This window comes from Cyrtonyx montezumae, unplaced genomic scaffold (assembly GCF_038088225.1).
Source record: "Cyrtonyx montezumae isolate F1298 unplaced genomic scaffold, pur_monq_1.0 scaffold_13, whole genome shotgun sequence".
Taxonomy (NCBI): Eukaryota; Metazoa; Chordata; class Aves; order Galliformes; family Odontophoridae; genus Cyrtonyx; species Cyrtonyx montezumae.
Genome location: NW_027071859.1, coordinates 3171647 through 3185124, shown reverse-complemented (window position 1 = coordinate 3185124; position 13478 = coordinate 3171647). Strand labels below are relative to the sequence as shown.

At 43.7% G+C, this 13478-nt stretch overlaps 1 protein-coding gene across 1 annotated transcript in view; it reads left to right on the top strand.

The window, feature by feature from the left end:
* Positions 1–13478, top strand: part of PKHD1 (PKHD1 ciliary IPT domain containing fibrocystin/polyductin) — a 219744-nt gene that overhangs the window by 51717 nt on the left and 154549 nt on the right. Inside the window, 1 exon segment of the mRNA XM_065731064.1 lies at positions 623–773. Coding sequence (XP_065587136.1) covers positions 623–773 — 151 coding nt within the window.

The window sequence follows — 13478 nt, the reverse complement described above, 5'->3', positions numbered from 1 at the left end:
TCTGGGCTGTTAAGTAAGTTTAATTAATTTACTAAGTTAATGTTCCAGTGCTAGCAACAAAGCATCATTGCAATCAGCTGGGTAGCAGGAATTGGAACCCCTAAATGAGCTCATTTTTTCACAGTTGGAATTAGGGACCAGTTAGCCAGTTGTGTGGCTTTTCCAATTTCTCCACTTGCCCTAGGGGAGTTGCAAGTTATTCATTCCCTATTGCTAAGTGTGAGTAGGATGGGGAGGGGGGACACGAGCAAATCCTGCTCCACGTAGGAGTCCATCTTTGATCCCAGCACTGCTGATTCCCTAGCTGTTGTCTGCACTTATCTTCCTTGGTCCTAGAATGGCATTTGCTGCTGTTTGCAATAGTTTGGAGAAGCAGAAAGGCATCACTGAGAGATATTTATGCATGTATTTTATCGTAAGCGTGTGCAGATAAAGAAGGGGGGGGGGGGGAAACAAATAAACAATAAAAGAATGGAAACAAAATTACAGAAATTTGCAAAGTTTGACAAATGGTGGCCAGGAGTTGCCACAAGCTAATGGCTTGCAATGATTAATAAGAGTAAAAATAATTGCATTTCATTAAGATTGATGACACCCCATTTAACCTCCCTTCTCGTTTCAGCCCTAAAGTGGAAAGAGATGAAGTTCTCATCTATAATAGCTCCTGTAACATTACCATGGAAACTGAGGCAGAGATGGAGTGTGAGGGAGCTAATCAGCCAATTACCGCCAAGATTACTGAGATATGGAAAAACTGGGGCCAGAACACTCAGGTATAATCAAATCTCTTTTACAGACTGATTCAAACAGCTTAAAATTAAATTTGTAATATTGTGTACATTTAAAGGAGGCAAAGAAAAAAAAAAAGGAAAGAAGAGAAAAAAGAAACAATTTAGGCTGAGCAGCAGCAATATATAATATTAAAAGCTTTCCAACTTTGAGTAGCAGTTGTAATGCTGTGCAGCTGTATTCATGGTTAACTATGGTTAATTGTGTTTTATGAGATGTCCATGAGCTTTGCCTTATTTTCTGGGCAGTGTGTACCTTTCATTTTTTTTTAAAACAACTCTCCCTTTTGATGTATCAATGCAAATTCTGTTCTGAAAGTGTTATTTTCTGTTGCTTGGTCAGAAATCTTGCCTACGAGACACAGAGTTTCAGCACTCCAGTAGAGACTTAGCATTTACCATTTGTGCAGCTCTGCTTCTGCGTGGGTTTTGCTCCTCTTTCGTATCCAGAATTGAGCCAGGTCAGTTTCTCTTGCAGGAAAACGGCCATAATGTGTTTATTACAAAAGCCCATGACTCTGAGCTAACATCACTGTAAGGCTCGATCTCTAAAGTGTGATTCCAAACCCAGATCTTTGCAGCATTTTTGGAGGTGTGGAGCTGAAGTTCTGGGTTGTGCCACTTGTGACAAGGAATTCAGAGCAGCCGGGTATTCTGTGACTGTCTAGTGTCCTTCTGTCACCATCTTAAACGAGCAGCTCCTGAGATGTTGGTGGAGTTCTACTGGTGCAGGGGAGAAGAGTTTCACTCCTGGCTTATGAGAACAAATGCTGGTTTTCCTCCAGTAAATCGAATTATCACACAGCCATCTTAGGACAGGTGAGACCTGGGAAGCTGAAATTCATTTGCTCAGGATTTATGTTAAAGCTCTCGTGGTAATTTTTATCTCTATCCACAATGAAAGTTCTGTTGCTGTATCTACCACCCTGCCCCAGAGCAGCATCAGTATCCTGTCCAAGACATTTTGGGTTGTTTCCAGCATCAGATTCTGAAGCTTTTAATAAGCTGAGAATCTCTGAATATTTGCCCTGTAGATTTGTTTTACATGTATATTGCTCTTGCAGCCAAGTATCTTAAAATACCATTATTTTCTTTTATTCTGGTTTAAAAAAAAAAAGGAAAAAAAATATTTAAGTCTCCCCTTGACCTGGGAAGGACCATTATAAATAGGCTTTTCCCTCCTAGCATTGCCAGCCTTCACAGTGCCCTGGCCTTCCCATGCTCTGCAGGATGACTCCTCTTCCATGTGCTTGTTGGCTAGCTCTGCTACCCCCAACACACACAGCAATGGGGAAGGCCAAGCAACAAAAATTCTGATTAGAAAATGCAAGAAGTCAGCACAAGGACGTGCTTAGGCCAGTGTCAGGTCAGAAAGCAACTACTCCTTTCCTTCACGTTGTCCTTACCTGATGTGCAGAAGATGTCTCTACTGCTGTAGAGCATGGGCTGCAGCATAGAAGAGCTGTCGCCTACTGCTTTGTGTGGTCCCTTAGTCTCAGCAACGAGAGGGTGAGCTGTTTTTTGGCTCAGGTGGCAGCCAGAGTAGGAAGGAGTGGTGAGGTTTGTCCCTGCTGTGGCTTTTCCACCTGGTGTGGGGTGAACTGGGGAGCTGAGCATCCTGAAGGAGTGGTGGGAGTGCAGGATGAAACCAGCAGTGCTTTCGGATCTGGGATTTGCTGCTGCTTAATGAACCCAGCAGGCATTTGGAATCATTTTATCCCTCTTCCCAAAACTGGCCTGGGTGAGCAGAGGTGGATGGGTGGGGAGTTCAGATAAATGGTTTCAATTTTGGTCCCTTTCTTGCTGACAGCATCCCATTAAGATTTACGACCTGGTGCAGCATATGCATGCTTCACTGTAGAGATTTAAATCATGTCATGTGAACTGGCCTTACCTTTCCATTGGAAATAATGGTCCCCAGGTTCTGCACCAAGCAGTGAAATGCATTAATAGCACCACGTGCCGTAGGATAATGGTGCTATTAGCAGGCAGCACAACTCTGTGTGCAAGTAATGGAATGCATCTCTTTATAATAACATCTGGCACTTCTGCCACGCTCTCATGGAAGGATCTCAAAGCACTCCAAAAGCACGGATACTGTGCTCTCTATTGGTTTTTTTTTGTGTCCTTCTTGCCTATTCCTTTGCCAGCTGCACGATGCCCAGGCAGGTGGGCAGCTCAGCAGTGCCTTAAAACAGCTGAGTTGTTGGGCAGGTTGGGAGCAGGGGTGGTGAGATGGTGTTGGAGCAGGGTGGCAGAAATGAAAAGAGGCATGACAGAAAGGCTGAGAGTCATGTGATAACAAGAACATGGAGTGGGCCTTGGTAAGAAAGGAGAAGAAACTTGTTTCAGGGCAGAAAACAGAGGAAAAAAACCTCCAAATATTTGTTGCAGAGGTTGGGGTCTAGGGGTTACAAGCTTTAGGGAAAGGGTGTTTTGTTTCTTCAATCCTTACAGACATTTAGGAGGACCTGTCTGTAGTTCTCAATAGCACAATTGGTTGGGATTTGGCAGATACAGTGGAAATGAGACAAACACAGACTGTGATGAAATGATGCTCTTAGCATCCCTGTTGCCAACAGCTCACAGACAAATCCTGTTGTGGTTGAAGGGGAATCCATGCATTAGGATCCTACTGTAGGGCACGTGGCAGACAGTTCTGTCAGCTTGATCTGCTTCTTTGGCCAGCAGGAGCCTTGCACTGGAAATGGTCTTCTTTTCCTTTATGAATCAGCCCATGAACTCACTCCAGATCCGTGTGTCAGAATTACTAAGAACTGCATGAAATAGTTAATGTAACCCATCATGCAGTTAGACTGTACCCATGCCAGCTGGGTATTACATAAAAACAACTTGTGCATTGCTCTGTTTTTCTGGACACATCTAAGTATGTTATGAGTATTTCCATGGTGTTGCCTCACCTTCTGTTTGACAGCAAAATCATCCGTAGAATTCAGCAAACATAGTGTTCTTTCTCAGTAAGTTATTGAGGTGGTTGTTCTTCAGACTTTTCATTGTCTTGGATATAAAGAAGCTCCAAGTATTAGAGAATTATCATAGAATTACTAGGGTTGGAGAAGATCTCTAAGATCCCCAAGCCCAACCTCAGCCCACCCCTGTCATGCCCACTGACCACATCCCTCAGTGCCACATCTCCACACTGAACACCTCCAGGGATGGTGACCCCACCACCTCCTGGGCAGCTGTGCCGCTGCATCACTGCTCCTTGCAAGAGGAAATTGTTCCTCATAAATAGATACGAAGATGTAGTTAAATGAAAAGGTATTGACTCTAGGAAGCTTAACTTTGGGATGATCTGCGTGAGATAGGGAAGCTGAATTCTGCAGTGAAAGAGCTCTTCCAGCTCTTGTTGTTGTGTACCTCTGCTTGAAAATGGGCTGTAGCTGTCATCCAAAATAAGAAAGCTGTATCTGTGCTGCTGCCTCAAATCAGTCACTTGGATTTGTCATTCTGGTTAAACCCCTTGGAAACGTTTTGGGTAGGATCCTCAGTCGAGGAAAAGAGCTGTATGTTTCCAGAGATGCGAGGCAATTCTCGCTCTTTCAACTCTGCTCTCCAAGCTGCAGTTTGCCATGGGTACAGAGTGAGCTGGGCTCATGTTTGAATGTGGAGGACCCTGTAGATTGCTGGGATTTTCAAGCTGCTGGCTGCAGACATGTGGCCTAGCAGACTTCATCAGGCTTAAGTTCATCAATGTGGCATTTTCCTGGGATTTGCTCCATGCCCAAATATCTCCTCCAAAATAGCTTTCATGGATTTCTTTAGAGACTGACTCAGGCCCTTTCCTCCATTTATATTTGAAATAGTTGCCACCGTAAGTAGGTCACAGAAAGTAAGCAGCAGGCCTCTGCCCCACTGTTGTATTCAGCATCATTAGTGTTTGTAACTTGCTCCATGATTATCTCAGGAAGAGTTGCAGAATTATTTTTATATCTGTATATAGTGCAATTTAGACTACCGAAAGGAGAAGTGGGGTGAAAGAAAAAATGAAGAAAAAATCCATCACTATCTCCCACAGGACTTAATTAGTTCACAGCTTCATGATACATTGGATAATGGGAGGATATGAATTAAATAATGCAAGGGAAAAGTTCTAATGCTCACTCAGTACCTGTCCACTGCCACCTTGGCTGCATAATGAGATGTCAGCCGCCGTGACGCTGATGAGACATGCAAAACACTGATACAATGCGTAAAGGATGCTCATGGGAAGGTTTGACCAGGCTTAGATGTCTCCAAACCCATTATGCTTAGTGAGCCTTCAGATTATTATTCCAGATCACTGGACCAGACCTAATCGTCATGCAAGCATGCTGTTAGAGCACAGTCACCCTGTACTGAATCCCCCCTCCTTCTGTGGCCCAGGTGGGTGATACAATGCTCATTTGAGGGCAGATGCCACGTGCATTAAGTCAGTGATACGGAAGCTAAACTGGTGTGCTACTGCATCCTCTGCAACCCAGCCCTCGAGGGGTCTCCATTAAGAAACAGAGGGCTGATGGAAAAATAACTTGCTGGATGCAAATGCCTTCTTGAACTTTGGCTCTGCTGCACTGCCCTTAGTTTGTTTTTTAACAAAACGTTAAGGAGAGGTCTTGAGATGCAGGAGTAGCATTGAGTTCTTTGCTCGGTGATTGAAACTGGGATAACTGCTTTGTTTGCTTCTCACAGAGGAAAAAATAAAATGACAAAAATGCAAAGGCTTTGTCTAAGACCTGCACGGTCACTTAAGGGACTCTTGCTTTTCAGAACCCACTTAATGCCACCATGTCTAGCTTTCCAAATCTCTTGTATTCCTATTTGTCTTAAAAATCATGCTTTTCCTTCTTTTTTGCTTGTACATTTATCGTTTACCACGCTCTTTGAAGATGAAAACTGTAGTTGGTTGTCTCTGCTTGTAGGCATATGATTTAAATATGTATACATATATATATTTATGTCATAGAATCTTGAAATCATAGAACACGTGAGTTAGCAGGAACCCAAAAGGATTGCTGAGTCCAGTAGCTTCAGTAGGAAGCAGTACTTCAGGATGAAGACGTGATGTTGTCTTACAAACTTCTTCATCCTTTAGTTCCAGAAATCAGTACAGCCCTAACACATTCTTATGCTCTCTTCGGGGTCCTTTGGTTATCCATCTTCATCTGTCCTCTTTTCCAGGAACACCAAACAATGTCAGAATGGAAAAGGATTCTCTTTTTGCTCTTCTCCAGTGCTGCTCTTTGAGGAAAACTGCTGTACCTATTTCAGTGGTTAAACAGGACATGACTGAATTATGGCACCTATGAGGGTGCACGCATTCAGGTCTGGGGAGTGGATGGGGAACCAGGAGTAGGACCAGATGAAAACTTTCTAAAATGTGATGTGTATATATTCATATATTTATACATTTTCACTTCTAGTAACCCAGCAAGCTCACCCTTACGTTCTCTATTTCTTAACCTCCTGGCTTGGTTGTGGTTATTTTCAGAGGTGGGGGCAGGAGCACACCAAACCAACTCAGGTTTGCAGGCCTCGCAGGAAGGAAGTGGAGGAGTTTGTAACACATTAATGCAAACAAAAGCACAAAGCCAGTCTCGGGGTGCGGATGCTATCAGAGCAGTGAGAGGGACCATCTGCAAGGTTGTTAAGATGTAGAGAACCAAGATGGCCTCCACAGTAACCACAGGCAATGTGAAGAGATAAATGGTTGACCTGAGCCTGTGTCAGGCTAGGATTGATGCCACTATCAGCCCTAGTGCCTTTGCAATGATTTTTTTAAAAATCTCTGATAGAGTGTGTTATCTAGTTACTGGCACGAGGGCAATGGCCTGGAGGCAGCGAGGAGGAGGAGGAGGGGGGAGGACGAAGGAGAGGAGGAGTGAAAGAGAAAGGGGGGAAAGAAAAGGTCATTCTAGGAGGACAATCTCAATTGGACTAAATAAGAAAATGAGAGCCTCGCCCTGAAAGGGGGAGGTAAATAAATAATAAAAAATTCTGCTGCTAGGTGTGCAGGAACAGGATAAGCAAAATTGCTTCTCCTTCTTTCTCTTTTGTTTTCTTTCTTCTTTTTTCTTTCTTTCTCTCTTTCTTTCTCTCTTTCTTTTTTTCTTTTTTCCTTTTCCTCTTAATAGGATCACCCTTGGGCTGCAATGGGAAATTTAGGAAATCTGCTTCTGGTGTATTTTTTTCTTCTTTTTCTTTTGTTTCAACTTTTTGCTTCCTGATTTGAAGTTTAACTCTTTCCTTTCCTATTCTCAGCTCAAAAAAAAACCCAATGGCTGAACTATATGTTTTTTCTTCTATCCCCCACACCTTTATTTTACTTTTTTTTCAATTTCCTCCATCCCATCATTTTTGTAACATTAGAGATTATTTCCTAAATTGGTCCTACAGCCCTCCTCGCCCTGTTACACAGGAGCCCTGTTGTATATATTACGTTATCTCTACAAGGATGCCACTTCTCCATAATCCACAGTACACTGACACATTTCCTGTCCCATTTATACAGACCAACATGAAATCAGAGTCAAGTGAAAGAACCATTTTTCTTTTTCCCCTCCATTTATTCCATCCCCAAAAGAAAAACAGTTGGAGAGTAAAAAGTGTTGTTTTAGAGGCAAACCTCTTCAGGACAGAAAACAAAGTTTCCCCTTCCCTCACACGGAAAAGGCTTGTATTAAGGTCAGTAGTGCTTAACAAAGCCTTCCTGGGGGACTGCAAGCAAATTTTCTCTCTGCTTTCTTCAAGATTCTTGCAGAAAGCCCTGATGCCACTTTCCTGTTTAATTATGAAAGACTCTAATTAGCTGTTTTGGCAGATTTGGAGGGGGAGAATGATATATGGTGAAAGAGCAGCTCTGGTTCTCCACCTGTAGAACTTGCTCTTGACTTGGAGATAGGTGCTTGGGATGTTTAATGTCTGGTTCGGTGCTAATGTGCAGGCTTTGGGCTCTGGATGAATTCAGAGGGAAGCTTTTCCATCTCCCTTTTGTGAATTTGAATGGAAAAGGCTGAGCTCTTGGAGGCAAACCAAGCCAAGGCTTGTTCTTTTCCTGTGTTGGAGTTTGACTTAATGTATGAGTAGGCCTTAGATGTCATTAAACAGTTCCTGTGTTGCTGTCGTGGTCCTGTGTGTCACTGTCTGAACTTGTGTCCTGCTTCTGAGCCTAAGCAGAGCATCCAGTGGACACCAAGTTGTGTGTAGGTTGTGTGTAGCTTGGCTCTGCAGCTAATTCTGCTACACCTGATGTTTCTGGGGTCTAGTTTGGGAACCACCGCAAGGTTCAGCACTGTGTGCTCCATTTTGAAAGCGGAGAGATTTTAGTAGCGTGGTTGTGGCACTGGAAATGTCCTGGCCGTGTTTGGTACACGGAGGGAGATGCTGTCTTTGTGCTGTTCAAAAATGAACATTTGAGATTGGATTTGCCCAGTTCCAGGTCTGAAGCACTGGTTGGATTTAATCCTGTTGAATGCTGAGTCTGTACACAAGTGTTGGCATGTGTGAGGTGCTGTGGTGGTTCCAGCTTGCTGTAAGTCACTCTCCTACAATTCCGTAATAACAAGGACCTGAAAACTTCATCAAGTAGCTCATCTGGTTCCTCTGTGCCCAATTTTCTGTATGTCCAGGTCTCGCTGAATGGCAGCACAGCCTTCCAGCATGTCAGCCATTCCTCCCTGATTTTCAGTTCAGAAACATTTGTTAATGAAAAAAGAAAAAAAAATTAAAATAGTAGCAGGAGGGAAAAGCAGCATGCTCGAGCACTCTGCCACAATTAACCTGAGAGCTTCGGTCTGTCTTTAACATCAGGGTTAATTTTATGTGATTGCCAGTAAAACCAGGCAGCTCTCATGGTGAGTCAGGTGATGGACTGAGTTAACAACCCTCAGAAATGCCGGGTGTGTTCCTCTGATTGGCAGCTCCATAGGTGGAAACTCCTCATTCCCAATCTGTCCTTGGGAATAGCTGCAGAGCAAAGGACTTCATTAACGTATCGTAAGGCTGCCTCATAAAAACAAGCAAACAATTATCATCAGGCTGGGAAGGAGCAGGGGGGACTGGGTGATCTGGGGGCCCCATGAAGAAAAGCAGATGTCCCAGGGCAGGGAGGCATCAGGTGGAGTGGCTGCTATAAACACTTCTCCACAAATGCTGCGTCTTCTCAATAGCCTGTCTACAGCATTAACAAAAACATTCCCAGTTAAATTCATGGGTGATGCAGGGCTGGTTGCTAGCTGTTAGCTCATATTCATTTAAATTTCAAATGTCAGAGCTCATTAGGGATGATTTTAGCCAAACACTCCTTGTGAGGTACTCAGTAAATTCGACTTCCTTGAATAATCTTGAGGCAAGAGGTTGCCACTTGGCTTACTGATTGATTTTCCTGCTTTCACACAACATCTTTAGGTCTGGGATTCTGATCGAGGGTCAGGCTCAGTTTAAATCACTTAGGGATTGTGCTTCTCTTCCACACTTGCTCTTCATCTTTCACTCTAACTCTAGTTCTCATTTATTTGTATTTTTGCTCCTCAACCTGTATCTGGTGAGTGGAAAATGCAGATTTCGCTGTTGGTGCTGAGGACAGCAGGCCCATATGAGCGTGGATATCATAAATGGCTTTAGATGTTCGGGCTAACCTATGCAAAAATGGATAAAGAGGTGCAAAACAACTGGCAGGAAACCATCACAGAATTGTAGAATATCCCGAGTTGGAAAGGACCCTCAAGAGTTATGAGGCCCAGCTCCTGGTTGGACTTCACCACTCAAAAGTCAGATTATGTGACTAAGAGCTGTGTCCCAATGCTCCCTAAGCAATTTATTGACTATAGAGATGGCTCACTCAATGAATGTCTTTCCCTGTTTTCCTGATCCTTGTACTTGGCTCCTTGTTGTCTAGATACCTCTCTCAATGAACAGATGCCAGACTTCAAAGCTGAAATGGCTTAGGCAATATAGCAAAAATAGGGATTTCCCATGCAGAAAGGACTGCTCTCAGCGGCCATTAACACAGCCATGGGCTAGCGTTCAGGTTGGCTATTAGGGAAAATTTCTTCTCAGAAAGAGTGGTGTAGTGTTTTGATGCAGGCTGCCCAGGGAGATGGTGGGGTCGTGTTCCCTGGAGGTGTTCAGGAACTATGGAGATGCGGCACTGAGGGATGTGGTCAGTGGGCATGGTGGGAGTGGGCTGGAGTTGGATGCAATGATCTTAGAGGTCTTTTTCAGCCTCAGTGACTATAGTTTTCAGCTCTGGAAGATACAGATATCACGGGGTAAGAGTTTTGTTGGCAGTTTTGACAAATTTCTCCAGGTGATGATAGCTGGTAGTGAATAAAGGCTTCCGGGGTTTGGCCAAGATCCTTTATTTTCACTTTGTGTACGTATGGACTCTTTCAGGTATGTACCTTAGTACAGTGTCCATGTCTACCTGAAATCAAATCTGCCTTTGGAAAGTGCTACCTTGCACTCATCTGCATCCTTAAGCCCTTGAGTGCACTGAGGTATGGATGTGCCACCACGGTTCCTTGGGAAAGAGACCCTGGACTTGATATCCTGCCAGATGGTGAAGCAGACAAATGTTGTGTGTGGGTGGGCAGAGAGGAAAAGCCACGACACATTGCAGGGGATCTCTTGTTCCCAACAAAGATGAGCTGTTCCAGCACCAAAAGACACAAGGATGGCTTCAGAGGGCAGACAGCAGCAGTTTGTGCTTTGAACTCAAAGGGCTCTCAGTTCAGAGCGCAATGTGTTAGTCGAGCAGCACTCACTCTTGCACGCTACTCTCTCATCTTGTTCTCTGATGAAAATGAATTTTTGAGCTGAAATCTGTTGAAATGACAAAAGTGACTTCTGTCCCACAACGTGTGATGCTGCTCCTTGGCTGAGGCGTGGTTGTTCATGGCACTGCAGTGCAAAGTGCCCTCAATGAATGTCAGCTGGCTTCAGGCTTCTGGCATGGTGCTGTCTGCACCCCTAACTGAAATTGTCCATCATGTGCTGCTGTCAGCTCCAACTATTGAGGAAAAAAAATAGAAGCATTATTCCATGGAGAATCCATTCTAATTTTAACTCTATTAGATTAATGTATTGAAAAGTGCATTTCTGCTCTAGATATGTCCTTGTTTGGAAGTTGTCTTGCATCAGGAATGATCTCCTATGTTTGTTCAGCTCCTTGCAGATTAAGATCTTGGGTTTTATCTGGATTTATTACAATTTAAATAGACACCTTTTCCTGCAAGGTACCTAATATTTGAAATGCCCCTGAACATCCAAAATCCCATTAGGGACTGGAAAATTCAGCTTGAAGTGACAGTCTGAAGGCAACCTTTAGTGAGGAGTGACATCTCCATAGCCATCATAACCCAGAGTTCCCCTATTGCTTGTGTGACCTTTTCTGTAAGAGTCCCATCCTTCACCTTTTTACCTTTCTGGCAGATAAGTGTTTTTGATGATGACAATAAAGATACCACAAAGCACTTTTATTCTTGGTTGCCCCATCTGGGCTGTGCTTTTGATCCGAACAGCCAGCGTTCCAGTAAGATTGCACTATCAGATGGAGCTGGCTCTATTTCCTGCATTATTCTTCCTGGCTGTACCACATTATGCAATTATGTTTGCATTTAAACCTGAGCACTTACCTGTAATGATGCTGTAGTTCAGTTCATGATACATTACGGCACTAGATAATGCATACAGATAGGCTAAGAAAGCATGTTGTTGATGTGCTAAAACTAAACAGGACATTGCATTTGAAAGCGGACTCTGAAAGCTCGCAGATTAGGATGAGTCGCTTAAAAAGATGCATTACTGTGAAGTAACAGCCATGCAGGGTGAAACCCTCTCCCTCCTGGGCAGGTACAGGATAGAAGGGGCAGTGCAAGGCTTCAGTCTGCGTCTTGGGAAATAGAATGGCTTGAGTTGGAAGAGACCTTAAAGGTCATCTAGTTCCAACCAAGGTTACGTTACACCTGCTCTTATCTCACAGAATCACAGAAGACTTGAGCTTGTGAGACCCCCTGGGGTCTCACGGAGGGGGACCACACTGGGACAAGGATGCCATACTGCTGGGCTGCATCAGATCCTAGCCTGTGTTGGATGGAGCACAGCCTGAAGTTATTTCCTTCTGCTCATCCAGGTCCTCCCTCTCAAATGTGAAATCTGCTTGAAAAAATACATTTTAGGTGAAAACGGTCAGGCAAAATATTTTTGATGAAGCTCCTGCAGTGATTCAGCAGATCCCAAACCTACCACGGTCAGCCGTGAGTTTTCCTCGCAGGATAATGAAGCAACTTAATCCTGCTTTGAAAAGGTATTTTCAAACACATTATATTGGCAGATACGTCAGCTTTCCCTGGAAATAATGAGATTGCAACCTATCAATTTCATAACAGGTTGCCCATCCATCATATTTTGGGAATCTGTGGATGTGCTAAATTTGAGTGACGTGCCAGGTGCCGTTCCATTTGTTGGGAGAGAAGGATGTGTTAGTGATTACAGCCTTCCAGCAGCGTGCTCTCTTCTACAGCTCTGTGCTGAACTAAGCTGCTAAAAGTACAGTCAGAGCTTTTTTTCTTTTGGAAGAAAAAAGGAGCTTTGTTCTTCATTCCACCAGAGACAACGTTTTCCATTGGCTGACCATCCCTGCATGCTTGCTAGGTGTATGGAGAAGTCTAATGCGTGCCTCTGTTCTGTCTCTCCCCTTTGATAACTTCCAGAAATTTCCACTGTTTCCCTCCAGGCTTTCTCACCCAGTCTTGGGCATTCCCCACTTCTTCTCGTGAATCTCGGTGTGTTTCTGAGTCACTGGGGAGCAGATGCTGCTCCTGGACTGACCCTTTGGTCCCTTGCAGTGCAGCCTGGGCATTTTAGCCAGTAACCATGGGCAGATTTTGCCACTGCAGACAAAAGCTATCATATACTCCAAGTTACTTCCTTCCACGGTGCTCTCCTTTATCTTTGAAATTAAGATTTCTAGTACTTAAATCAACCTATCAACCTCCCACTATAAGCTTCATAAAACCCCAAAAGGCATCAGATCAACACTTAGTTCAAAAAGGCATGTGACTTTTCATGAGTCTTGTGGTTTGTTTTGTTGTGGAGTGGTATAATCCTGCTCTTCTCCTCCCGTTAGTTGGTATTTTACTTCACTTTTGGGTGATTTTTTTTTGCCAGGGTATGGGAAACCTACACGTGGTACATGTGGGACATGCACCCCCTCCAAGAGCAATGTCTTTTCAGTGCCCTATGAAAGCACTATTAGATCAAACTAATATTCCGTGTCCTTAATTAAATACCTCTGGTGCAAAGAGCTTTACCTTCTGTGCTTGGAAATTGCAGTGATTACTCCCCTGCTGGAAAAGACTTTTTTTGGCGATTATTTCTGAGTCCTTTTTTTTTTTTTTTTTTTTTAAATAAGAATTAAATTCTTTCTCATGCCATTGTCCAGTTGCAAATTGGCCCGAGACTGACTTGTGCCATGGGCTCTGACCTCCGAAACTGCCCATTCATTTTTTTTCTGAACTAATCAGCTAGACGAGCTATTTACAGTTGGCTTTTGGGTCTTCTCACTGCTTTTGCGGCTGCCCCTGTCTGAGTAATTAATGACAGTGTGGCTTGTTTTTGGTCTTGAGTTACTAATGCTGTTGGCTGCAAATACATTTTTACCTCTGGGACGTGCCAGTTTCCTGGTTCTAG